The sequence below is a fragment of the Mustelus asterias genome, chromosome 2 (genome assembly GCF_964213995.1).
Source record: "Mustelus asterias chromosome 2, sMusAst1.hap1.1, whole genome shotgun sequence".
In the NCBI taxonomy this organism is placed as follows: Eukaryota; Metazoa; Chordata; class Chondrichthyes; order Carcharhiniformes; family Triakidae; genus Mustelus; species Mustelus asterias.
In genome coordinates, this window is record NC_135802.1 from 91,609,152 (window position 1) to 91,636,954 (window position 27,803).

Sequence of the window (27,803 nt, forward strand, 5' to 3'; positions counted from 1 at the left end):
ACATTAGTGCTAGATACCCAGGAAAGTTCCATGACACTTTCACATATATAACAATGCATTGTGCCAGACCTCATGACTTAAATCACCTATTTGGATATTTACTTGGCAATCAGAGGTTTTCTGCCATCTTGGCTATTGATTCCAGTAAAAGTTGCCCACAATGATTATAATTAATCCCATGCCAGAAGTGTCAGAGAGCAAACAATAGGAAATCTCAAGTCCTGTTTGCGTCCCAGACAGCACCTCGATAACCATGGGTACATGCTGCATACATAATGGGTGGAATCTTACAAGAATTTGGCAGAGTATCGGTTCTGGCCAGAAAACTGTCATGGAACTCTCCAGCTCCACTGGGCAGTTTTGTAACTTTAACTTAAAAAAAAGAGTGGGCGTGGTTTGCACCGTCAGTCTGGCGAGGCGGGATTCTTAGAATTGGGAACTGGCTCCACTGAGATTGGTGTGCCGTTTTTAATGGGGGCCACGATCACTGAAAAACAAAATTAATCTCTCCCTCCTCCACCACAGAGGTATCTCAGACAATGCCAACTTGTGCCAGGGGGCATTGCCAGGCACTATCTGCCATGTCCCTCTCCCTTGGGGACTATAGTGACCTTTGCGACCTGGGGGTTCCCCTTGACAGGTTCACGTCTGGGTGAACCTGTTGTAAATCTCGCCAACTTGACGAAGTACAAAAATTTAGTGCGGGGGGATATCTCACGAGGGGGGTGTGTATAATTATATTTAAATTTATTTCAATATATTCAAATCAGATTCAGCATGGACCTGATTATGTCGCCAGTGAGGGGCGGCGAAAATCGTTAATTATGATCTCACCGGCAAGATTTGCGATTTCGGGTATTCGCCAGATCTTGCGCTTCCACACTTCTTGCGATCTCGTGCAAGGAGAGTGCAGGCTCAAGATCCGGCACAATATCACAATAAAGGTAGCAGTGGAAGGGTGTGTTTCTTTTGGAGGAAAATGTAACTGGTTTGATTAGTAAGTTTGTGGACAACACAAAGGTTGGTGGATTTGCGGATAGCGATGAGGATCATCAGAGGATATAGCAGGATATAGATCGGTTGGGCGGAAAGATGGCAGATGGAGTTTAATCCGGACAAATGTGAGGTAATGCATTTTGGAAGGTCTAATACAGATAGGAAATATACAGTTAATGGCAGAACCCTTAAGAGTATTGATAGGCAAAGGGATCTGGGTGTACAGGTACACAGGTCACTGAAAGTGGCAATGCAGGTGGAGAAGGTAGTCAAGAAGGCATACGGTATGCTTGCCTTCATTGGCCGGGGCATTGAGTTTAAAAATTGGCAAGTCATGTTGCAGCTTTATAGAACCTTGGTTAGGCCGCACTTGAAATATAGTGTTCAATTCTGGTCGTCACACTACCAGAAGGATGTGGAGGCTTTGGAGAGGGTATAGAAAAGATTTACCAGGATGTTGCCTGGTATGGAGGGCATTAGCTATGAGGAGAGGTTGAAGAAACTTGGTTTGTTCTCACTGGAACGACGAAGGCTGAGGGGCGACCTGATAGAAGTCTACAAGATTATGAGAGGCATGGACAGAGTGGATAGTCAGAAGCTTTTTCCCAGGGTGGAAGAGTCAATTACTAGGGGGCACAGGTTTAAGGTGTGAGGGGCAAGGTTTAAAGGAGATGTACGAGGCAGATTTTTTACACAGAGTGTGGTGGGTGCCTGGAACTCGCTGCTGGGGGAGGTAGTGGAAGCAGATACGGTAGTGACTTTTCAGGGACGTCTTGACAAATACATGAATAGGATGGGAATAGAGGGATATGGTCCCCGGAAGGGTAGGGGTTTTAGTTAAGTCAGGCAGCATGGTCGGTGCAGGCTTGGAGGGCCCAAGGGCCTGTTCCTGTGCTGTAATTTTCTTTGTTCTTTGTTCTTTGAAGAAAGACTTGCTGCTTCTAGAAGCTAATGGGGACAATGATGGGGAGGGGAATAAAGGACATACCTTCAATACCATAACAAGAGTGCGCAGGAAGTGATGGTGTGGGATGACACTGCATGAGAAAGGAGGTGAAACTGATATCCATGTGCTTTCAATCAAAGTAGGTACAGCAACACTCAAGTTCACTTGCCTGTACTTCATAGATACCTCATTAACTCCCTCACTGTCAAACATTTTTGCCAGTTCCCTTCATAAGGCAAAGCCTACATTTCCACTACTATTTCCTAAATTCTGAAAAACTGAAAGCATATGTAGAGGTGTTTAGCTTCATCCTAGCTTACTTACTTGCTTCAACTCACAATTTATTACAAGCTATTACAAAATTACCTGACATGTGCAGTGACTACCAACAGCAGAGCGAACCACTGTCAACCTGTACTCTTCCATTGAGGCCATGAGGATGCCTGGGAATGGATTTATTTGAGTTTAAAGGATTGAAATTAACAGATTGCGCGGCATCCTGACAGAATCCATTATTCAATCACTGAAGAGAATCTTCATGATATATGATATCCTGGACATTGTAGTGTCAGACAATAGTCTCCAATTTGCTTGCAAATTATTCCACAACTTTGCAACAAATATGGTTTGATGTATGTTACTAGTTCACAGAGATGTAGCTAGATTTGGCGGAGATGTAGTGTAAAGGGTTAATATCAGTGGAACATAATGCTGATGTAACTATGGTGGAATGTCACATGACTAAGTAACAGCGATCTGGAGGGAAGAAAAAGTCTGCCTTGTGTAGAATTACTGAGATGTACTAGAGCTGTAAATAAATAGTAATGATTTTTACAAACTACAGTAGCTTTCTGAGGAAGACAGTAAAAATATGTAGGCCTCAAACACAAAATGAAATATGGCGGCAGCAAACAAGAAGTAAAAGACATAGAAAATACTCCAAAAGACTGCAAACTTGACAGACCTGCTGATTCATGGAAGAAGGATTTAAAAAAAAATTGATTGAGGACTCACCTGAAAAATTCATAGAATCACGAGTGCAGCAAATGCAAGCCGAGGCACAGATCCAGAGTCCGGATAGCAGTGAGCACAGAACAGAATCTATAAGCCAGAAAAATGAGGCAGGAACAAGTGCAGAGCTTGTGATTCTACACTCCATCTAGGCCCCAAATACAAGATGAAACAATAACATCTTGTATAATGCTCCTCACAATTGCATGATGGCCCAGCACACTTTCTGGATCAGAGAATGCAATGAACACCAAGTAACTGGAAAATGTGGGAACTTGCATGCATGTTTATATAATGCCTTCAAAACAAATTAATTACTACTGAAGTGCAGTTACTGTTACATGGACAAAATCAACAATTATTTTGCACATTGAAAAGTCCCACAAACAGCAAATCTCAATAATAACCAGCTAATCTATTATTGGATATATCAGTTGAGACATAAAATTTGGCTAGAATAATGGGGAACTTTTCTGTCTTCCCTCAAGTTGTGTCTTGGGACTTTTTAAGCCTATTTCAATAGACAGTTTGGGCCTCAAGTTAACATTTCACCTAAATAGCAATGTTTCTGACAATGTAGCACCCGTCTTGTCAGTGTCAGCATTGGTTATGTGCAAAAGCCCTTAATGGGCTTTTGGCTGAGAAGTGAGAATGCTGCAAAGTCAGACTGCAAAGGTTAAATTAAATGGATTGTAATAGATTCTTGCAAGCAGGGCAGGAAGAGGTAGGGTGAAAGGTTTTCATGTGGGAGTACAGGAGGGCCAGGGCATAATAGCTGAAATAGTAGTTGCCAAAGTGAAAAGATAATGTCGACCAATGAGAGAAGAGGAAATAAGAACATAGGAGATCATTGAGGGAGACTGGGGTGTAGCCTGAAAGGTATTTGCACTAGAAGTTAAGTACATTGAAATTAATTACAGGTATAGGAACCAGTGAAACCTGACAAGAACTATGCCGATCGGTGTGCGGGGTTTTAAGCATGCACGCTCATGAATTGCAGCACTCTGAATGAGTTGTGACTCTCAGAACGTGAAAGTGGGAAAGATGGCTGGCAGATCCTTCAGGAAGGCAGGCATCAAATAATAATGGTATAGATTAGAGACTTGACAGCCATGGGGGAGCGATAGGAAATGGGAATGGAAGAAAGATGGTCTTAATAATGAAACAGATCTGGGGAAAAGATTCCACCTCAGGACAACACAGCAATCTTTTAAATCTTATGAATTGTAAGAGAAAGGGGAGACTGAGGAAGTAATTAACTCCAGTATTTTGAGATCTTGTAGAACACAATGGGAACTAGGAAAGAGCGTATAGGACAGCATATCAGGAACTTAGGGGGGACAAAGAAGATAAATTCAAATGAGCACTGAACAAAGTGGCATCAATAAACTAAATACAAGAATGAATAAAAGTGAAAAGAGTGTAGTAAAAATGCTCAGATAATAGAGGGATACCAAGCTTGTCTTGTATCCTGCCCAACAATGTTAGAGAGGTGTTTGAGACTATTTCAGACATTAGACCAATATTCGCATTATGATGAACCTGAGATTTATAAGGAGTCAAAGAGAAAAGTAACATTTTAAAAGAAGAGGAAAGCACATTTTTAAAGACATTTTTAACAATATGGGAATTCCATTTGCTATCAGACGTTAGGCTTTGCCCTGTCATTCAGCTATTGATCAAAGTCAAAATGACTCAGTTCATCATAACTTTAATCAGTGTGAGTTGTTCATAGAATTGAGTCCACAGTCTGCAGAGCACTGAGCTCTGTCTATAGCATCCGTGCTTATGCAGTTCAGTTTGCATTTGTCCAATGCTTTGGCTTCAAGATGCCATCTCAGGTTTGCTTGGTACTGCTCCCAATATGCTCTTTTATACTCCTCACTGTGTATCTGATGGAAGAGTGAGAGATAAAATGTTAACACGTAGGGGTGGAATATAATTTTGCTTCTGTTAATGACCTACAGCACCTCATGGATGGGCTGTTTTGAGCTGTTAAATCTATTCTTATTCTTTTCTACTTGTTACTGTGGTGATGCCATAGTGGGAGTTTTCAGTGTGAAGATGAGATGCAACAGCCATGTGAAACAAATGAACGTTATGGCTATTGATTGAGTCAGACGATAGCATGGTATTAGAGTATCTCAAAAAGAGTGAAATTGTTTAAAACAGCAGTGCAAAATGGACTCACAGCAACTTGACAGTCTTACTTCACCTGATTTTTCTTGCCACTGAAATCAATTGAAAAGAAAGGAAAGTTGGTCCAAAACGTATTTTCAGCTATCAGCCTGTTTTGCACTACTGCGATTGAGTAATCCCACCCCAAAGATTTTTTGCATTGTCCCAATCCATCAGCCAACATTGAAGCTGCCATCTTAGTCAGAAAAGATGTTGGATTAAATGTCTAACTTTGGGCCGCACTTTCTATAACTGCTGCCCGTGATTATAAAGAGTACTGCTGATTACAAAGAGGTTGTTTTCAACTCTGGCTGATATACATGGACCTGAAGCACAATCAGAGTTTGGCATTGATTTTGGAACCTCTGTCTCTTGGGGCTATCTTAGTCAAATAGTAAAACTAAAATTAGTCAGGGAAGTCCTTGGTTGAGCAGGAGATTATTAATGCCAGCAGTTACTCAGGATTTAACATCCTAACATGTGTTCTTGATTCAGTTTCACAAAGGTCAATGCATCAGTTTTATCCAGTGCCTTCATGTAACATCCAAAGCTAGAAGTCTTTGTAGAAGTTATGCTGGTTCTGTACAGGGAGGTAACATTGATGGCTTTTGACTTTGGAAGCTTGCAGAATTTGGGGAGGAACGTGTGTCTCAGAGTTGAAGGGTCTAAGATTCAAACACTGGTCCCAATGTGTTCTGTATTTTTAGTGATTCCTTACTAGCAGCCATGCAGGGGCACTTTTACAGAATGCCTGTGTGATGCTAACGTGACAGGTATCTGTGCAGTGTAACATCACAACCTGTAGTGCTAACATCTCCTGAATAAAGCTCTTACTTTTTGCTGAACATCTGCAGCCTCCTAAAGTCAATCCTGTGAACGCCACACAGAAAAACTGGTGACAAGAAAGCTGGACAATGCTTGCTGCCACTCGAAGGAAACCTCTGCACGTGTGATGTTGCTCTCTGTCCTCCGCAGCCCCTTGTGCAGCAGCAGGGTGCACATTTGCTGGACCACAGTGTGCAACTGCCCCTGACCAGCTGCTCTCCTCCTGCCCTCCTCTTTACTGCAGGAGCAATCTCCTACAGAATGCAGAGTTCCCATGGAGGACAGCAATCTAAATGTCCAATGCTGGAGTGCAGAAAGTTGAATGTAGCACTTTTAAAATTTAAAGTTTATTTATTAGTCACAAGTCGGCTTACATTCACACTGCAATGTAGCTACTGTGAAAATCCCCTAGTCACCACAGTCCGGCGCCAGTTCGGAGACACTGAGGGAGAATTTATCATGACCAATTCACCTAACCTGCACATCTTTGGACTGTGGGAGGAATTCGGAGCACCCGGAGGAAACCCACACAGACACTGGAAGAAGTGCAAACTCCACACAGACAATGACCCAAGCTGGGAATCGAACCTGGGTCCCTGGCACTGTGAGGCAGCAGTGCTAACCACTGTGCCACAAGTGCTGCCTCTGTATATCCCCTTTTGTGAGAAAATGACCTGATGCAGGCTGAAAACTATGAACGACCAAAGTTAAACTACAATGAAACTCTCCATCTTCCGCATCAGAGTCTTCTGTTGAATGCAGAACATATCCTGATACCTGGTGTGACTCCCTCTGAATATTTTCTCATGAACCCACCAAAATATGACATGGGCTACATAAAATGCAGGTCTACTGCCTTGTTAACAAGCTTAATAAGTTAATTAGTTTTGTTTTTAATTGCGGGGCTGCCGATTTTGGCGCCTGTCCAACTTCTGTATTGTCGGAGATCGACGTGGTGGAGTTGGGTTAGTGACCAGACAGATTTTACACACATGCGGTGTGCTGGTGCTGGGGACAATGGTCTCAATTTCTAAATTAAAATCCACCTCTATTTTGGCCTTTGAGGGTATTCTCATTCTAAAGCCTAAGAAAGACGTAATGCTTCTAACAGTCAGACCTGGTCACCTTTCGTGAAAAACCCCATTAATGAGTTTAATGCTGAAACAAAATAGTTATATATTTGCTTCTATCCATGAGATTTTACATCATAGATCACTGGAGTTATTGTTAAGAACTGGTTATTCCTTCTTTTCTCCCATGATCCAATTTTAAAGGGTCTGACTCGAACTTTCTTAGTTCAAGATGGGCAGGCAAAACTTATAAACGCCCTATGGCTACTGAGTAATGTTTCTTTCACTTGGTTTAATGTATTCCAAGAATAGGGAAAGTGCAGGAGTCTCCTATGCAGCAAGAAAGAATCCAAGTAATTGTAATTTCAGGGCATTTTATAAACTAGGATGGTTGTGCCTCAATAAGAGGTATCCACTAAGAAGAATGGTACAAGTTCAATTTGTTAAGTAATTAATGCAATGGATAATACTTTGCAGCCGATTAAACTTTTTCAAAGGCTAATGTTATGTTTTTGGATTTTTGTCAGACTTTTACTTGTAATCTACATAAAGGACTATTCCCATAAGCAAGCCCTTACGATGAACCACTGTGTGTGGTGAACCATTGTTGGTTCCCACCAGGTAGTGCTGAGCCATGGTCTGGCCAGTACTATGAGTCTGTAGATATGTTACTGTTGGGGTTAGGGTTGGGCTGTTCTACCTGTTAATATAGTCCTTATGGTACACCCCAGTCGGCTCCGCATCCTGGGAGAGGTATAAAGGTCACTGCTCTGCCTGGTGACCCTTTAGTCTGGGATCGTATACTGTATATAGTAGCTCTGTTATTGTTGGCAATAAAAGCCTTTATTTCCCGAGTACATCCAGCCTCTCGTGTGTTATATCGCACATCACTGTGCAACCCTACATGGACAATATCTGTCGTACAGCATTGCCCAGATGTCAAATGAAACCCTTGTTACTATATTTAGATTACTGGATATGATGCAAGTCCTTTCATAATCTCTAGACTTCGTAAATCATTCTGTCAGCCCACAGTCTTGGTCCTAAACTATAACACAGATCTATTTAAAAATAACAGACAAGCAACAGCAATAGACAATAAAGTAAGTTACAGGTTTACAGACTTTTATACCTCTTCAATACCAAGAATGACAAAGAATGTGCCCCTTTTCTATTTTTTGCAGTAATGCCAGACTTAAGTTAACTGCAACATTGGGCGGCATGGTAGCACAGTGGTTAGCACTGCTGCTTCATAGCTCCAGGGACCTGGGTTCGATTCCCGGCTTGGGGCCACTGTCTGTGTGGAGTTTGCACATTCTCCTCGTGTCTGCGTGGGTTTCCTCCGGGTGCTCCGGTTTCCTCCCACAGTCCAAAGATGTGCGGGTTAGGTTGATTGGCCATGCTCAAAATTGCCCTTAGTGTCCTGAGATGCATAGGTTAGAGGGATTGGTTGGGTAAATATATAGGGATATGGGAGTAGGACCTGGGTGGGACTGTTGTCGGTGCAGACTCGATGGGCCAAATGGCCTCTTTCTGTACTGTAGGGTTTCTATGATTTCTTTCTATGAACATTTCTTACTTATGGGGTTTGTTGGACCAACAAGGGGGAATATTCTTTTGCTCCAGACCTGGGATAGTCAGCCAGAGACACAGGCCTGCTGTCCCACCTTCTTCCCACCAAAGTCCTGGGCCATTTTTAGGGTCGCTCATCATTAGCATTTAGTCAACCAGCTGCAGGCAGAATAGGAGTCTTCACAGGCAATCCACCAGATCAGAGGCTACAATGTTGAATGGACTGGCTGACCTGTGAACAAGAAGAGAAGTCTTTGCCTTTATTAGCCAAGGCATAGAGTATAAGAGGGGATCCGATCTAGGTATATAACATTTTAAAAGAGATTGATAAAGTAAATATAGGCCTCCTCATCCTTCTAAACTCCAGCGAGTATGAGCCCAAACTGTTCAATCTCTCCTCATACGTCAACCCTTTCATCCCCAGAATCAATTTGGCGAACCTTCTCTGAACTGCCTTCAATGCCATCATGTGGAGAGTTAAATGTCCTCAAATTGACATTAGATCAGGATTCTGACATCATCCACCTCCTTCTGGGTTTCTGAGGGACAGGCAGGGTGAAGCCAAGCAGGGAATTCCTTTGGATATACTTTGTAAGCTATTAAAGCAATTAGAAATCTATATAAGGACTGTTTAAACCCCCATTTCTGGATTTCCCAGAGCACCTGTTGCCCAACTGCCAGCGACCCATCAGGAGCAAGGAAGCAAATGCAAATAGGAAGAGCTTCCCAAGTGCAAGTGGCAAATTGGGAAGGCTTTGATCAGTTATATCAAAGAGCTCCAGCCACGGCCAGAAGGAAGGTCGCTGTTTAAAGCAGATCTTTTCTCAGAAGGCTTTAAAATGTGATCACCAACTTCTTGAAAACCATTTTACCTGTCCTGCACTTAACACACCTTCAGAGATACTTCCCTGCCTCTAGCCTTCACCATGGCCTGGGAGCAACTTATTCAGCTCCATATTCTCCCTCTGATAAGGGCCAAGAGTAGAAGCAACACCACAGCCAACAGCAGCTTAATTGTAATCAGTCGCATGTCCTTCCACAGAGTGGAGGATGGATACCAAGATCCAGCTGGAAAACAGTGAGTGCCCACCAGCCCCTCCTAATCCCCACCAACACAGGATCTACAGGCAGAGGATCAGCTCTTGACATGTCTGTTAACCAGTGTCTCAGGAAGCTCAGGCACTCAGCGCAGGTCACCATACTATCCCCTGGAACAAGACCACATTCCCAATGGAGCAGGTGACCACATTTTGCCAGTAGCCAACAAGGTGCCTGTCTCTGTAGTACCAATTGTGTCCCCTCTACCCCCTTGGGTTTCTGCCTCTTGCTAAATTCTCCTGCAAAGGAGGTATGAACATTCAAAATGGTTTGTGTGGAGAGGAAGAGGGGCATCATTTGTGAAGGATGACTGTGAAGCATGGGTGCAAGAGGATGAGAGTGAGTATTGATCAGACAGGGCTGTGAAGAATGAGTGGAGCTGTAAGATATGTTGTTCTGAAGAGTATTTTGCCAGAAATGCTGGGGAATTTAATGTGTGGGACTCGGCATCTGTAAGTGTTATTCACCTTTCCCATCCTCCTGAAGTTCGGGATCCTCTTGGTGCACTGTCTCCAAGTTTGAGGAACCACAGTTCTGCTGCTGACTTCCCCAGTTACTTCCACCCATTACCTGCTTTGTGGAGAGGTTGTCATCTTCCTCCCATTCTTGTGAGAGCTCAGTGCAGCCCCTCAATTCCCACAATAGGACAGTAAGAGTGAGAAACCTGAGGAGCAGCCTTCCCAAGCCTCCTCTCAATTGCTGGGGTTTGATTCTGTCTCAAAGTATAGGTGAGCCCACATGACCCATGCTGTGATCCCTTTAATTAGCAATCTTTCCTGTGACAGAATGGACATCTCATCTCACCTGCCCTTCCTGATTGATCAGGCAACCCAGAGGTGGGGTGCTTCTGATTAAGCCGTACATTTCTAGATCAAGGTTGCAACTCAGAATTGACCCCATCATTCTGACAGGGAGTAAGTACAGAGGTTTCCACCCTACTACTTGCAGAAGTGTAACCTGACAAAATGATTGACACCAAAAGAAAAAATGCTGGAAAATCTCAGCAGGTCTGGCAGCATCTGTAAGGAGAGAAAAGAGCTGACATTTCGAGTCCAGAGGACCCTTTGTCAAAGCTTTGACCAAGAGTTGTCTGGAGTCAAAATGTCAGCTCTTTTCTCTCCTTACAGATGCTGCCAGACCTGCTGAGATTTTCCAGCATTTTCTCTTTTGGTTTCAGATTCCAGCATCCAGATTTATTTGCTGTTAAAATAATTGACACGAAGCCAATAAAGAAGAAACAGAGGATTGATTAAAAATTAGTCAAAGTTTTAAGAAAGATCTTCAGGTTTGAGAGTGAGAGAGATGGAAAGATTTAAGGGAGTAATTCCCGAGTTTAGGGTCTAACTGAAGATATGGCCGCTGAATGTGGGTGACGGGATTGGAAGATGCATAACAGGCCAGAATTAGGAGGAACTCTTGAAGAATTTGTAGGGCTTGGGGAGGGTATAGAGATATGGGAGGGGTTGGGGTGAGGAGTTGTGTGTGCTGGTGGAGAAAAGGCTTTGAAGAATTGTTTTATTCATTTACAGGATGTGGGCATCATTGGCTGGCTCAACATTTATTGCCCATCCCTAAATGCCTTTGAGACTTTGAGAATTATTAATTGGAGGTATTGGTGGACAGGAAGGATGGGTGAACGGGACTTGATGCAAGATAGGGTTTGGGCAGCAGGGAGTTGTTATGTTGGAGAGGATATGTAGTCAGAAACTCATCTGAGTTAAACAGGATGCTGAGGTTGCAAACAGTCTGATTTAAAAAGCTGAGAATGTAACCAGGGAGGGGGATGGAATTGCTGGTGAGGGAACAGAGTTTGTGGTGGGGGCAGGCACAATGGCTTCAATGTACCTGATGTTTAGCTGATCATTTCGAATACTTTAGTCACTGGAAGTAGTAGTTTCACTTCAGTTCAGTTATGTATATTGTGTAAATAACACACTGTGAAGTTACTTTCACAGTATAGTGCGATAACGTCAAAACTGAAGTTATCCAATGCATTCCAAGGTAATTAAAGGACTCATTGTTGCTTTCCTGGAAGAAAGCACCCTGTAAGGTACATGGGGATTAATCAGTTAGGTTCTATGTTAAGCTGAAACAACAACACTGCAGCTCTCTATTCTACTAAAAACTAGGGAGAGAAAATGTTACCATCCGTTTCGAAAAAGGTGGCAAAGGAGAAAAAAACTATTCATCAAATTTCTTTAAATGAAGATTAATAATTCAACAAAAAACATTTGACCTTTGCTTAACCAAACATTACAAATATAAAGACAAGTAATTTAGATAGTTTTGTGATAAATGAGCACAGTTCAGTAAAATATTCATACACTTCAAGCCTCTGCAGACAGTTAAACAGTTAATAAAATTAACTGAAAATTACTCAAGTGATCTCCACTAGGCTACACTGGAACTCTTCTTCAAAAAGGTTGCAGGTTGGAAAAGGGTTAGAAAGTTGCAGGAAAATGTTTGAGGGGGAGTTCATTTTTAAACAGCAAATTGACTCATCTTATCACAAAGTTATTTGAATCGTTACAGCTGGAGCCTCTTCCCCAAGAAGTTCAGCTTCAGAAGCCAAACGTCAATGCTGTAGCTTCTCTGGAAAAAACAATTGAAATTCAAAGTAAGTCGTTTGGGTAACATTTGTTTAATTACACAAAAATGATTTATTATCTAGCAAGTGCCAGGAAGGTTTCTGTTTACGACTCTTCTAAATCAATATATCAGTTTGCTGATTGCACACGGGCTCATATTCAAAGAAGAAACAATACTATGTTTACATAAATAAATTGCAAAAACACAATGAAAAAAGCTTTTATTTAAGGTTATAAAATAACTGAAGATAATGATTTACTCAGCAATCTTTCTTAAAACAAACCAAGCTTCAAGCTGGAGGTCTATTCCTTCAGAGTATAAATGTTTTGCTTTGTCTATTCCAAAAGAGAAAAAATCCTGGAACCTCTCCAATATAAACTATGATTTGTATTTGCATTGATAATAGAAGTCCAGAAATTAAAATCTTCCATTCTTTACTTATGAAATCCAAAATTCAATAGTGAAGCAAAACTGGCAGCCTTTTCTTCATATGAATAACAAATAATCTAATGATGTTGGCAACAGAACTCTATGGTGAGAATGAATGGTCCATTAACTCTTGGCATGTTAATTTTACTTTACAGTTATGAGAACTAGAATATTTTCCACCACAACCTCTTTCAACTTTTAATATATATCTTGTAAAATTATCAAAAATTGTACAAAATGAATGGGACTGCAAAAAATGTGTTGCCAAGAACACATCGCAGAAAGTAAAACTGCAGCTCCCTCTTGCCATTGAAGCAGTTTTTGCTATCCTGGCAAATTTGAATTTATATTATCAGTCTTCCACTCATGCACAAAGTTTCCACTACTCTTTAAATCAATTGGACTGGAAGCAATCAGTGTGGTTAATGGTTCCACCCTACCCCATTCGCTCCTATTGCTCTTGACTTCACCCCAGATTCTGCTATCACTATGTTAATAGAGACATCCCAACCTCAAATGGTAGGACTGAAATATTCTAAAGGACATAAGACTTGATTAAACGTTGTAGTCAACTCCTCTCTTCACCTTGCTGAGTGTATCCCATTGCTTTGCACAGAACCATTGGGTGTGGAAGTTGAAACGATTCAGTGAAACAATTGAAATGTTGCAATAGAAACAAACTTGCCCAGAATTACGTGGCCATATGAGTGAGAAGGAGCAGCATTAGGTGGCTTGGATTGCACTAGGTTTATTTCATCCATTTATTTAAAATATTTGCATTAAATTGTTCAGTTTAGCTAGACTTGGCGAAAAGAAACTTGTTCCCCCTTATCTTGCAGAATTCCATTAAACTCATGCCAAGATCAGATCTAATGTAATTTTGAAAAATTATAATACGTTTACTCATTTGTTTTTAATTATGTTGTATGGTATTTGACTGCATCATCCCTCGTATCCCATTCCCTTCACCTGGCTATACCACTCCAAATTCCCTGGTATTCTCACACTGCTATTGCGATCCACCTAAAATCAGAGTCTTATTATTTCTTAGTGAAATATTATTGGGAGCATTATATTAACACAGTTTGAAAAGCTCTTTGAATCATACATAACTTATAAAGTTACTATAGTTACCATAGTTTGTTAAAAAAAAGTTTGATTCAGCCAAATGCAGATATGTTTGTTTTCAATTTCCAAACATCATAAGTCAGTTTTAACATATTCTTATTGCATAAATGTAAAAACTAGGATAATATATCATGCTGTAAGTTGCTCATTTTCCTCTTTAAAATGTTTTGGCTTCTTTGTGTGCTTTTGAGGTAAGGGGTGTTAAAACTGGGGAATGGAACCATTTCTCATTTCAGACACTCGCACTCGCCAGTATCAAGCAATCACTGGACAGTTATAGTAAAGTTAACGGTAATGTTCCCACTATTCTCTAAAATGTGTCTTAGTTTCAATCTCAGATAAAAATCTAAAGCATCAGCTTCCATTTCCTACAGAAACCATCCTTGTCACCTCTTTGAGTGGCATTGCTAGTTCAATGCAAATTTTGTGTTCCTGATCAATGGGCTGGATTTTATGGAGGCACTGTTCCCCACACCCAGTAGGAAAGTCCATTCCAAACCGACCAACTGTAAATAAGACTGTCCTGCAGTGATGACACGCTGCTGGTGGCCAAAACAAACTGAGGGCTTGTCTTCCAACCCTCAATGGGAGGAAATTCCACCTTGAGAACTACTGGCCAATCTGATTGGCTGGCAGCTCTAGCAATCCCAGCATTGCAGAACTCTATGCCAGGTCTTTTGGGGCCGCAATCAGACCCTGGGATGAAGAGGACATGGCCACTGGAGAGACATAAATCTGGGTATTGGACAAGGAAGCAACAGAGAATGTAAGGATGAGGGTGAAGGGGCTGGGGCATATTTAAGAGGCCAGCTGGGGAGAAACAAATGGTGGAGGGTAACATCTTGGGGGCAATGCACCTGATGCATAAATGGGAGCCTTACCCCCAAATGTTATGTGACCCCTTCCTTCCAGCCTTTTCAACAAAGCTGTTTAAAAAATGGCCTTCACGCTCACCCACCTGCTACTGCCCAGCATTTTGTGGCAGTGGAGATGAATTGAGGAGCTTAAGTGGGCAATAATTGGCCATATAAGGCCCTCAATAGACCTAAGGCCGAGTGGGGCTGGCTGGTTGGCTCCTCACCCACCGTACCTCCCACACCTCCACTCCCATGAGCTATGGTGACCCAGTTGGGTGCGGGCTGGAAAGGTGGGGGAGGCAAAAGCACGGACCCATGGGGCCTTAAAATCCTGCTTCATGTCTACTATGGACTGGGCTGCCACTTATCAAAATTATCTCACATAGAATTCTTGAAGGTAACAAAGAAAGAACACCTTAATCCCATCAATGAGTCAGATTGGAACCTATATCCCACGAATGAATATATATATATCCCATGGTGAGAGGAGAGTGTGAGCACTCACTGCATCATTCAGCTTGAGGTTCATTCATTGAGTCTTCTCACTGAGAATTTAGAACCGGTTCTCTGAAACACTAGCTGGGAATTCCCATGAAACTGCTTTCTTTTTGCAAGTCAAATGAGGTTCCACAGAATCAGTGATCAACGAGCAGATGCAAGATCCTTGAACATTTTCATGATTTATTGCAATGCTTGAAGAACTTAATTCAGCAGAACATGAACTATGAATTTCTAGGATAAAATCTCATGATACTGTTGCTACATGTTGAGCTAATGAGAGATAGGTTATAGGGCAACGTATACATTGTGATTGCAGTAAGCTTCAAATCTCAACAATGCAATTATGTTGAATTGGGAGCATCACCAGCTAAGCCACTCTGGGCAACACCCAGTAAGTGATTGTACAGCACTCTATCAGAGGCCCTAGGAAGAATTTTAACTCTTCCTAATCTGCAGGAAAGGGGTAGCCCCATTTCTTGTTCCCTTCCTATAGATGGCACAAGTTTTGGTTGCATATGGGGCTTCCTCTGGATTTCAGGGCACCATGATTATGCACTCGCATATGCAGTGCTATTTAACTGACTCCTGAGAGAGGCATTGACTCTTCCTGACAGGTAACACTGGAGTCTGGTTGCCTCCATTAAATGCCACCCTATATTTCCTGATTGATATTGAAAATTGTTTAAGAAAATGATGTGATAACTATGATATCTAGAGTGTGGTTTTAAATCAGTTTTACAGCACTTTTCATCATTGGACATTAAAAAATCTACGTTTTCATTCTCAGGAAAATATTGGAAATCTGTACAACAATATGCCTCAGACGTTAACTGGTCTCTCAAAGATGCCCAGAGCCTGGAGAGAAAGGAGACAGAAACAGTGACTGCCATGGCATCGCTGTCAGTGGGTACCAAACAGGAACACTCACCGAAAGAGAAGAGGTCAGCAACTACATAGAGAACAGAGCAGAATAAAATACAGCTTTGATGATCAAATAAATGATGACACATGTTTCAACTTCAGCTGAAAAATTGTTTCGCAAATTCAATATGATCATCTGAAATAGTGATATATGCATTTCATATAGGAGGTCATGTGGCACAGTGAGAACACCTATACCTCTGGATCCGAGGCTGTGGATTCAAGTCAGAAGCCATGGCTCATTGGCCGCAGAAGGAACATTCATAATGTGGTTCAATGGGCTGATAATCAGCTTGAGAATCTTTCCAATACTTCCCCACCATTCCCCAAAGGGAAAGGCAGTGCATGTGTGAAGATATGCTAAAAATTCGACTTTACATCGGGCAATGAAAAGAATTTACTGTGTGGTAGCCTGTGATTGATATAATTCTAGAAGTCTGTTATGCCATGGGAATATTGACTTCTTTCAAGTATGGATGAAGCGCATACACAATTTGTGAATTAGTCATTATTTAAGTTTACTTTACATCCCAAAAAACAACATGGAGGATGAGGAGAGGAAATACAAGGAAAAGAGAAATGGAGGGTTTTTTCCTCTTTCCTGTTTGTCCTTTTTCATAATGTGAGCAATTTAACAACAATTTGTCTGTGTAGAGGCTTTAATGTGGAGAACATTCCAAGGGACCAGTCAGAAGAATTAAATAAATAAACAAAACAGTGAACATTGAACCATGTATTGGCAGACTAGGAACCAATATAGATCACCAAGCATCAAGATGGTACATGCACAGAATTTAGTGAGGGACAGGATACAAGTGGTAAGGTATTGGAGGAAGGAAGATAAAAGGCCAAGAATAAAGGCCTTTATTAGAACAATTGAGTGTGGAGATAACAAGAGAATAGATAAGGATTTCAGCAGTGGCAAGGCTGCAGAGTTCAAAATAAGCCGTGTTAGCGATCAACCCAATGTGGAATTTGAATCTCAGCTCAGGCTGATTAGGATGGAGGAGGGTCAAAACAATAGCTTCCACTTTCCCAATGTTTTGTTGGAAGAAACTTTAGCTCATTCATGACTTAATGTCAGAAAGGCAGTGTTACATAATGGAGGTAGCTCTGTACCAAGGTAAATAGTAAACAAATAAAGCAGTATGTAGCACACTAGATTAAACTGATCCCTTGCCTGTGGATGATATCACCAAATAGCAGCATATAAATGAGAAAGAGGAATGGGTTAAGGATCAAGTGGCAAGGTTGGGAAGTGGTGATCACAGTAGTTTTGAAAAGATAGGGATATATCTACACAAAGGAAGCGATTAACAACATTCAGTAACTTGGAGGTTTCAGTGGGACAGTCAAATATCAGATGTGGGGAGGGGAAGGGAATCAAGGGGCAGGAGATGTGTTTCACCAAAGAAGCTATTGAAGAATATAGGAGATGAGAAAAAAAATCTGTATACAAAGAATCCTGAAAGCTAGAGTGGGTGGAAGAGATCCGAAGCAGTAGGGCACAAAGGAGAAGTAGTGGCAGAGCCAGCTACATGGATAGTTTGGAAACAAAGAAATCCATGAGCTGTTTGTATCCAATATTGCAGTTGAGAGTAAAGAGATTGGTGGAAAGAGTGGAAGGAAAGAAAATTACAGAAGCCAGTAGTCAAGGAGAAAATGAGTGTTGGGTTGCCCTTGCATTCAAAGGTAATCCTTGACTAGTTGGAGACTGAAGAAGAACAAGGCATCATATGACATAACAAGGTTGAGTCAAATCTGGCAGTGAATGACTCACCATGTAGTGTATCGGCTGTGGTTGAGTTTATAACCATCAGATTTAAGAGAGTGCAATTGGGAACGATGGGGCGATTCTCCCAAAATTGCTGAATTGGTGGGAAAACTCTTCTGGATCACGATTGTTTTTTCAGTGCAGCTTCAGACTGGAATCTCCACACTCTGTGCAATGCAGAGGTCACAATTGTGAATCTCATTAAAAACCCGGGGGGGGTGGCGGGGCCTATTCATGCCACAGTCTGACAGCTCCGGAACTCTGCGCATGCGCAGTGGCCCTGATCTGTGAGTGTCCCCATTTGCTGGCCAGCTCAATCGCTGGCCAGCCTGGGACACCCACAGTGGTGCTCCTCCAGCACCTCTCTCTCCCCCGCCCCACCCCCCCATGGCCCAATTGCGGTCCCCACGACAATTCCCGGGCCAGGCCCAACCCCCCGTCCCGGAGTGCCCCAATGTCCAGCCCACCCAGCCAGCAGTGGCAATCCCCTCACCCCGGCAGCCCCCCCACCCACCCTCTGTGCCCCCCCCCGGGGTCAGATCCCCCCTCCAGGAGGCAACCTCCCCCCGCCCCCCCCCCCACCCCCCCAGACCACCCCAAGCGCTGGCCTTGCTCCAGCCCAGTGCGGAGTGGCAGCAGGACCCCCCAACCCCACCAATTCCCCCTAGATCCCACCCACAATAGCCCCCCCTTGGCACTGCCCGGTGCCTAGTGGGCAGTGCCAAGTTGCCTCCTGGGGATGGGGACTTTGCCCCTTGGGTATTGCCAGGGGGCATAGGTGGGCACTGCCAGGGCGCCCATGCCCAGGGGGCCCCGATTACCCCCCTCTTCACTCCGGCAGGGTCTCCCGCTCATTCTCCGAATGTGGGGAGGTATTCTAAACCCCACCGTAATGAAGTACTCCTGGCAGGGTGGGAGATGTTATCGGGCCCGGCAAGCACAGAGCAGGGCCCGATAATCGGATTTAAAATACATTTAAAATATATGTAAAACATATTCAAATGGAATACCTCACTTCCTGCCGGATCTCTGCGCCCGGCAGCACCATTTTCTTCCGGTTGGGAGATGCGCGTATGTCGTAAAAGCTCACGGGGAATCAATGAAATGGCCGACATATGCATCCCCCGATCCGACCCGCCAGGAAAGTTATGGGTCGTGATGGGAGAATCGGGCCCAATATGATGGAAACAGCAGAGATTGAAAACAGTGTATGATTTCATGGGAACAAGGATGTCAAAGGCTGAGGCAAAGGATGTACAACAGTAAAAATGTTGTGAAGGATGGAGAATCAGAGAAGAAGTTTGAAGTTAGAACACAAATTAGAATCCATAGAATCATACAGCACAAAAAGAATCAATTCAGTTCCTTGTTGCTGTGCAGACTCTTTGAAAGAGCTATCCAGTTAGTCCTACTCCCATGTTTGTTCTGCACAGTTTTCCAGACCTGAGTTTGCTAGACAGCACTCAAGAATGGGATCTCTGGTTATTTTTTCCCGCTCCTTCGCTCAAGCATCCTGAGGCAAGATTTAGTGATGTCACCATGATCCTAATAGAGGCCAAAGAAACACAAAACAGACTAAGGATGAAACCTGGCACTTCCTCAATCTATGTAGTCCAGTACCATGCGCCAAGAATAAATAACGTACCGAGTAAATAGGTGCAGCTCTGCTTATTTTTGTGTAACTTGTATATAAATATTTGCTTTTCAGTTAAGAATGATTATATACTGCAATAATACTCGTTTACAAAATGAATACGTTTCTTAACGTCTTAAGAAAGATTAAAAAGAAAGCGACGTAAGAATTGTTACGATCCTATAGAGACCGATAACTTTTTAAATGAGATTAATTTCCCAGTGACTGAAGGAAATAATAAAGTTTCACATTTTAAACCTTTTATTGTAACAAACAAACTAAAATAAATAAAGGTCAAACATTATTTAACAGACAACGAATGTACCAAACTGAAGAAAATATATTTTGTATTCACTAATTAATGCAGTCAAAATACACCTTACAACTTCTTTTGCTATGCACCACATATCTGGGGATGTGTAGCAATACAAGATAAAATATCACTACAAGATAACAGGATCACTACTCCCTGCCATGCAAGTTTGACTCTTCCAGTGCCCTTTGAAGATTGTTCCACTAAGCTTGAGTATTCTAGAACCAACTTTCAACAACAAGGTTCACTTTGGCAAATCCTTGTTCAGTAAATCTTCAGAAGTCCCACTTGTATCATCCTTTTTCTTTCAAGCAGAGAACCAGCTCTCACCAGCATCCTGCTGGGTTGCTAACAAAAGAACAGCTGCATTCTCTCTCTTTCTGTCTCTGTATCCAAACAGCAGCCATCCTTTTTCTTGTGTCAATATGTACAAACTGTCACTTGATATTAAATTGTTTTAGGTTTGAATTCCTTTCCCCATGAAAACCAGATCAATTGGGCCTGCCTCTGGGCAGAGGTGTAGTTTAACCACCATTCCCCTATCCAGAACAATTTAATATAAAAAGGACATTTTAAAAACAACTATAAGTCCGATGTTTACAGCAGAATAAATAAGAAATTAATGAATAAAGTATTGTGAAGCAACTCCAAACCTTTCCTAACAAACAATGGCATAGGGACTATCTTATTTATTTTGATATGGTAGGAAACAAGCAATGAAATTCTGAAGTGTATTTAGCTTCCAGGTGAGTAGAAAATGGGAGGTTTCCAAATTTTTAACCTTATTTCCCTGACTCATTTCCACAGGTGATCTTGGAATTGAAATGCCAATGTTAAATTCATAGTAAACTACATAGTACATATAATAAATATTTCCACTCTGTGAGGAAAACTGAGTACACAATCAGGTGAAATTTTCCAGTTGTGCATGCCCGAGACCAGAAATCCCCGCCCAAAGTCAGCGGACATTTAAGTGATCTGCTAAATGTTTTGTCCCCCCCGCTACGATTCTCGCGATGAGTGGAGCAGAAATTTACCCCATAAAGTTCTGTTTACTGACCCACAGTGTTCTGAGATGTGGGGCAGAATTTAACAACCTTATTGCGGCTGTTTTGCAGTGAGAAAATGTTGCAAAATTGGGCGTGATGTGATAAGCGGGAATGGCGCCTGTTTTTGCATCCATTCCCATTTTAAAAGAAAAAAAAATCAGCGCAATTGGGACCCCTCCTAAATGGGCAAAATGTCAATTTGCAATTGTTTTTTGCATTCATCACAATATAATTAGCGAGCTTCACTCCCAATCGTCCCAGCTCACCTGCTTTAATCAACTCGTTTGCTGCAGCTGGATTGGTCAGGAAAATACCTCAAGCATAAAAGTCGCATTCAGGTGCTTGAGCAGAGAGGGTGAGCGCGGAGGTAAGTCTCTGCTTTCAAATGGCTCCGTGCTGCTCAGAGGGGTGTGTTTCGTGGTGGCCATGATGCGTTTCGGGTTGGAAGAGCCTGCGAGTGTGTGGGGGGTGGTGGGAGGATGCTGTTGTTGATGGGATCCAATTTAGGCCTCTCAGGACAAATCCAGCTCAGAGCGCTGATTTGGGTCTTAGCACTGACTCTGGGCCCAAGTGCTGGGAGCAGCAAGCACTGTTGCAGGTAAGGGATGGGCTGGAAACTGTCCGAAGTGGGAGTGCTGCAGTCTCAGGACTTGTCAAGCAGCACTGTCTGTTGGCACTACTGGATGGGTCTGACTATGTGTTTGTGAGTGGGGCGGGGGAATGGATGGAGCTGTGTTGCCATTCTGGGATCTGTAGGAGGGGATATGCGGAGTGTGTGTTGCTGGATGTCTGTGGGGAAGGGGGGGCGTAGGGGAGTGTGTGTTGCTGGGCTGGGGATGAGCAGAGTTCCTTAACCTCTCGATCCATCTCCCCTTCCCCAGATTCCTCCACCCACCCACCCCGCCCCCCACTTCTTTAGATTGGCGAGATGGCTTTTGCAATGCAACCCATTGATCTTCAAGAGGATGAATAGCAGGCACAGGAGGCCCAGGCTTTACCACTCGCAAGAATAGAGGGAGACAGCCACCAGAGGCCGTCATTCGCCCCGAGTGGGGTGGCAGGAGAAGAATGGAGCAGAGACCTCGGCAGTTCCGCACGCAAATGTCCTTCGAGCAACTGTCGGACATCGTGTGTTGCCACTGCTCCGGCTCCAAAGGGCGACAGTGCGGTACTTGTGCCATTTGTTGCAGGACTTGGCACCTCGGGACACAGGGGGCACGCACTCCCGGTGGCTGTGCAAGTGACAGCCGCCTTAAACGTTTACGCCATCGGGTCCTTCCAGACTGCCAGTGGAGACCTTTGTGACATTTCCTAACCATCCATCCATCCAAAGTGTGTCAAGGAGGTCTCGGATGTCCTGTATGCAAAATCCAGCTCTTGGTGTTTGCATACCAATGGATATTTACAGCTTGTTACAGTTGCACACAGAGGTAGCCATCAGTAGTGGATGATATTGGGAAAGATTTTCTTCCTGTTATCCAGAGATTCCCTTATCATAAATCCCTGTGGGCATCATCTATTTTTGGTGTCCAGTTAAAGTAGAAGATTGCTCAGGTAACGGCCGTGATGCAGGGCATTGAATGGGTCAGAGATGCACCACATGCAGCAACACCAAGATCACTGCACTCCTGATGACTGGGTTTTTACCTGCAATGGAGGGGGAATATCACTCTCAGGTGCCAAATTTCTCTTTCATGTTGGCTATATGCTCCTCTCAGCTTCTGTTGCATGCACGGAACAATATCCTCTTGCCTTACAGTAGACTGGCCCAACAAACTCTGGGCAGCCCCACATAGACAAAGTAGCCTTGAATTCCCGCTGTATCATGCTGGAAGAGGGTGAAGGGTGGTTCCTGTGACATCCACTTTCAAGGTTACCTTGACCTGCCACTTGCTGGTTCAAATCCCAAACAGACTTCAATGCTGTTTCCAGCTACCTCAATGTACCTGGCGAGGAATGTGAGAGTCCCCACAACAGGAATATAGGAGTTGTACAGATGGGTCATCACGATGCAGTTTTGTTGCAATGGCAGACTAAACAGCAGTTCTGAAGTGGGGATTGAAAGATACACCCTATTTGTTTTCACCTTGAAAGCCTTCAGAAGTTCCTGGCATCCCAAGACATTTTTAGAGGTAACATCAGAATATCTTCTGTTATGACAACCTTACAGGTGGAAGACATCCACAAATTGAAAATCATTGCAGTCAAACAGGATCCTCTTCTTGAAGAAGGTTTGGTCCACTGGCAATGCCTTCTTCTGATTTCTTGGTGGTCACCCTGACAGTGTTATTCACCTTCTGTCTTGGAGCTTGGGACGTTGATTGGAGCTACTCTGGAACACTGAATATGCACTTTGTTGGAGTTAAGCCTGAGCAAGCAAATCACAGTGAAACATACATATCATTGGAGCATTAGGTTGAAGGCAGCATTGAAATCCACCCAAAAATTATAAAAAGCAAAGAACCCCACACTTGATCTCAGCAAAAAGGCTTTGAATTGTATCTGATATTGATTTTAAATGAGTATTCATCATTTTTACTTTCAGTTTATTGAAATATATTTTGACATCGATCTAAAGGCAACATCAAATGGGGAAGCAATGGTGTAGTGGTATTGTCACTGGACTAGCAATCCTGAGACTCAGGGTAATGCTCTATGGACCCAGGTTCAAATCCTACCATAACAGATAGTCAAATTTCAATTCAATAAAAATCTGGAATTAAAAGTCTAATAATGACCATGAAACTATTGTTGATCAGCCATAAAAACCCATCTGCTTCACTAATGCTCTTTAGGGAAGGAAATCTGCCATCCTTGCCTAGCCTACATGTGACTCCAGACTTGCAGCAATGTGGTTGACTCTTAAATGCCCTTAGGGATGGGCACTAAATGCTGGCCCAGCCAGTGACGCCCACATTCCATGAATGAATTAAAAAAACAATTATCTTCAAGGAAATAATGGCTCCAACTTATTTGTAAACCCAGTGGCCAATTAATCAGTGGACAGTCCTTCACGCCAAAACCATTGTTGGCTTGGTAATACTTTTGAACCCTTGAGATTAGTCAGAATCCTGGAATATTTCTTCAGGTGCACTTTAATTTTCAGCTTCTGAGGTTGTCATTATTGCAATATATTTGGAGACAGTCCTTGATTGTAAGCTATTGCCCTATTAATATTGCTTCAGGAAAAGATACTTTATGTATAAGTGACTGGCTAAGACAAATAAACATCATGTATAATTCAAATTCAACTGTGACCCCACGCAGAGATTGTAAACGTCCATGTGTACCATTCTGATTGCGTATTTATTTTTCTAGAACGTCTGATGAACCAATGGAAGAAGAGCCAGCTTTGTGAAGTGCCAAGTTCATCCAGCTATTTCCTTAATATGACATCATTGTCGGTCCCCTAAGACTCTCCCAGACACGTCGTGTCTGCTGTTTGGGTAGTATAAATCAGCTGAATCTTTCAGACAGAGCAGCATGCGAATAGTGACAATTTCTCTTGATCTTGGAACACTTAAAAAGACACATCTATAAAGTTATTTTTTCAAATAGAGGAATGTCTTACAGGTCAGAAATATTTTCACAAATTTCTTTCGTTCAACTCTATCGCTGGTTGTTTTCTTTGGAGGCTGAAGTACTCATAGATTTTTAGTGATATGCTGAAACCATTTTGTTTATTCATGAAGGATGGGTGTTCTAAAAGCATTGAAACCTTCAGAACTGAGGTCAGGCTGATACTGTCGTCGTGCCTTTGGAAAAGATGGGAAAAGAATCTAACACATTCATAAAAATGCCTTACAAATACCGGTAAAAAAATAAAAGCTTTTATTTTGTGCTCCTCCAATGTCAAGAATGATTAGTGATACGATAATACCTTGAATTATTTATTTCTCTACAACATTCTTGATATCAGTATTGATTTTATGACCAAGTTCATAGTTCGTTTTGTACTTTTTCAGCTGTAAATAGGTTTCAACCACTGGATTAAGGCCATAAGTGAGCATCCGATGTCATTCTTTGATTTGTAAATTTGAACAAAACCTTGATTTCAAACAAGCATCTATTGTACTTTTTAACATGTTTTTACTTATCATAAACTTTAATGAGAAGAATGAGGGAGGATAAAATGGAACCAGTTTTATTCGAGTGACAATATTTTTCCTTTTTGTCAGGCAATAATATTCCCCTTACATATGGGTATGTTTAAGGTCAGACCTTTTCCGTTTTCAAAAATTTTTATAAATGTTTGTGTTACAGCAAATTAAATGTGTTGTTGGCTGTCGAACGTTTAAGTTTGGACGTTTCTCTTCTGAGAAATTTGAGAAATAATTTTGATTGTTTTATTGTTTCGTATTTTATTTTATAACACACCTGTGTGCTAACCAAGAAAAATATATAAATACATGCTAATGTATTATCATTCAAAACTCAAAGTTAACAAAAGATAGTAAAATGATCCCATTTGACCAAGTTTGGAAGCTGTTTCTGATGACTTTTGGGCTTCAGTGCTAAGACAGCATTGTGACATACTTGGGGTAATGAGAAAAAAAAATGATCACTGAAAGCTGAATGAACTGAGACCTTAGTCATAGCCTTGCCATGTTGTTTTAAAAATTTACGATATTACTATTTGATCATCGTCCTGGAGGACCTGGTCATGATGCCTTGTTAAAATGGCTACGATCTTAGCTTCAGAATTTTTCAAGTTTTGCCAATAAGTGACCTATTTTAATATTTGCATTTTGTGATGTGATTAATTGGTGTTTTTTTTATTGTGGATGAAATAATATATACTCCCTTTCCAAACATAGGCTTAGCAGCATTTGTACAGGTGCAAATAAGATTATAAATTAAATAAGACTAAAAAGGGACTAAATGAAGCTTACCCTTACCCTGTTTGAGATCAACCCATAATATTGAGGTGAAGTTTTTTGTTTTCTCTGCTGGCTTAATTGAGTTTGTCAGTCTCACCCTGTTCCTAATAAGGCCCCACAGTGCAAAACTAGCCAAAACCAAATGGCAGTTAATTGGCAACACAACTCAGAGGCTACAGGCAAATCTCATGTTAGTACAGTAAGGATTGCTTTCCTGAGGATAGGGTTAACATTCATTGATACTATAGAGATGAGGGAACTTTACATTTTATCTGACCTCAGAATGCTTGATGCTGAACTGGGTATAAAAGTGCAAACCTACAAATGCCCAATTAATCACTCCTGGAGAATAAAAATATTTGCCACAAAAACAAAAATTAAGAGAAAGAGCAAGGTAAATGTTAAGATATAAACAAAATACTGTGGATGCTGGAATCTGAAACAAAAACAGAAAATGCTGGAAAATCTCAACATGTTTGACAGCACCTGTGGAGAGAGGATAGAGCTAACATTTTGAGTCAGGATGATCCTTCATCAGAGTAAATGTCAAATTGGCCAGTCATTTCTTATAACTGGGGTTTCACTTCACTGAAAATAGCAGCTGCCTAAGAAGGGGGAACATTAAATCATTGTGCTGACCATACAATGATAAGGACAATCTTTTCTTTGCACAGATCCCTTCAACCCAACTAAAATGTTTATAGTTAAATAGCGCCTTTAATGTCATAAAAGTTCCCATGGCACTACACGTGTGCATTATGAAAGAAAATATGATGTTAAGCCACATGAGTAGATATTAGAATAAAAGCAAAATGCTGCAAATGCTGGAGAGATGAAATAAAATAATGCTGGAAAAACTCAGCAGGTCTGTCAGCAGTTGTGGATAAAGAAGCAGAGTTCACATTTCAACTCCAATATGACGCATATTGTACTCGAACATTAGCTCCGTTTCTCTGTCCACAGATGGCACTTTCAGCAGGTCTGACAACATCTGTGGAGAGAGAAACAAAGCTAACATTTGAGTACAATATGAGTCATATTAAAATTGAAATGTCAACTCTGTTTCTCTCTCCACAGATGCTGACAGACCTGCTGAGTTTTTCCAGCACTTTCTGTTTTTTTTATTTCAGCTTTCCAGCATCTGCAACATTTTGCTTTCATTCTCGTATCTACTCATATGGCTCAGTTTGCTGCTTCCATCCGCTCCCCCCACCCTCCCCCAGCAGGTGGTCTACCAGCCGGGATTTAATGCAGGTCCTGACTAAGCTGGATCTCGTGCCTGGAACTCTGAGGGGAAGCAAGGAGGTAAGTGCTAAGGCCATTTGCCCTTCTGCCATTGTCAGGCTGCAGAGGGAGAGTTCCCCAAGGGAATTGGGGTTTAGTTGGCTAGGGCTGGGGGAAAGGTGTTGACCTCGGGACTCTTCCCCAGGATGGGCGCCTCATGGCTGGACTGCCCCTTCTGGTCCTATGAAAAGTGGAGATCACTCTTAGCATGGTGATCTCAAGCAGGTTTCAGTTAAAAATCTTCACTCCTGTCTGTGTACTGTGAGATCGTTGAAGTGCACAGGTCACTTTAATATCCACGCCCCATGGACAATTGGAAGCGTTCAAAACCACAGCACAACTCCATTCTGCTGAAGGGATTGCCCTTGCTCTCAGAAGCTCCAGGTGTGAGAAGATCCCTTTAAAGTTCTCAGACTGACAGGAGATATCAGTTTCATAGGGGGATTCCCTTTTGTAGCCCGAATGAGCAGCAGGTGCAGCCTGGCAACTTTGATCTGCTCTTATTGACAGCTGAACAGCAGATCAGACAGTCCATTGTAGACACAATCCAGTGAGTCTCATGGTCCTCTTCATTCCACCACATCTACTCAATCAGTTCCATTCTTTTAACACTGCATTTTCTTCAGGTCTCTGTGACTTCCTGGAAAGCTCAAAAGCCAATTTCATGTTCCATTACCTTTAACTAGCATTTGATTGACAAGTTGGATCAATTACCCACTAGCCAAGAGCTTTGTTTGTTTTTCTTTCCA

General features: G+C 42.2%; 1 protein-coding gene across 2 annotated transcripts in view; it reads left to right on the plus strand.

Moving 5' to 3' along the window:
- The window catches only part of LOC144509624 (histone deacetylase 9), a 728,394-nt gene extending 704,099 nt beyond the window's left edge, over positions 1 to 24,295 (plus strand). For both annotated transcript variants that reach the window (XM_078238446.1, XM_078238445.1), the window contains 3 exons: positions 12,229 to 12,313; positions 15,988 to 16,141; positions 24,209 to 24,295. In XM_078238446.1, the coding sequence (XP_078094572.1) occupies positions 12,229 to 12,313; positions 15,988 to 16,141; positions 24,209 to 24,248 (279 nt within the window). In that variant the 3' untranslated portion in view covers positions 24,249 to 24,295. The remainder of the gene's footprint in view (positions 1 to 12,228; positions 12,314 to 15,987; positions 16,142 to 24,208) is intronic.
- The last annotated feature ends 3,508 nt before the right edge of the window (positions 24,296 to 27,803 follow it).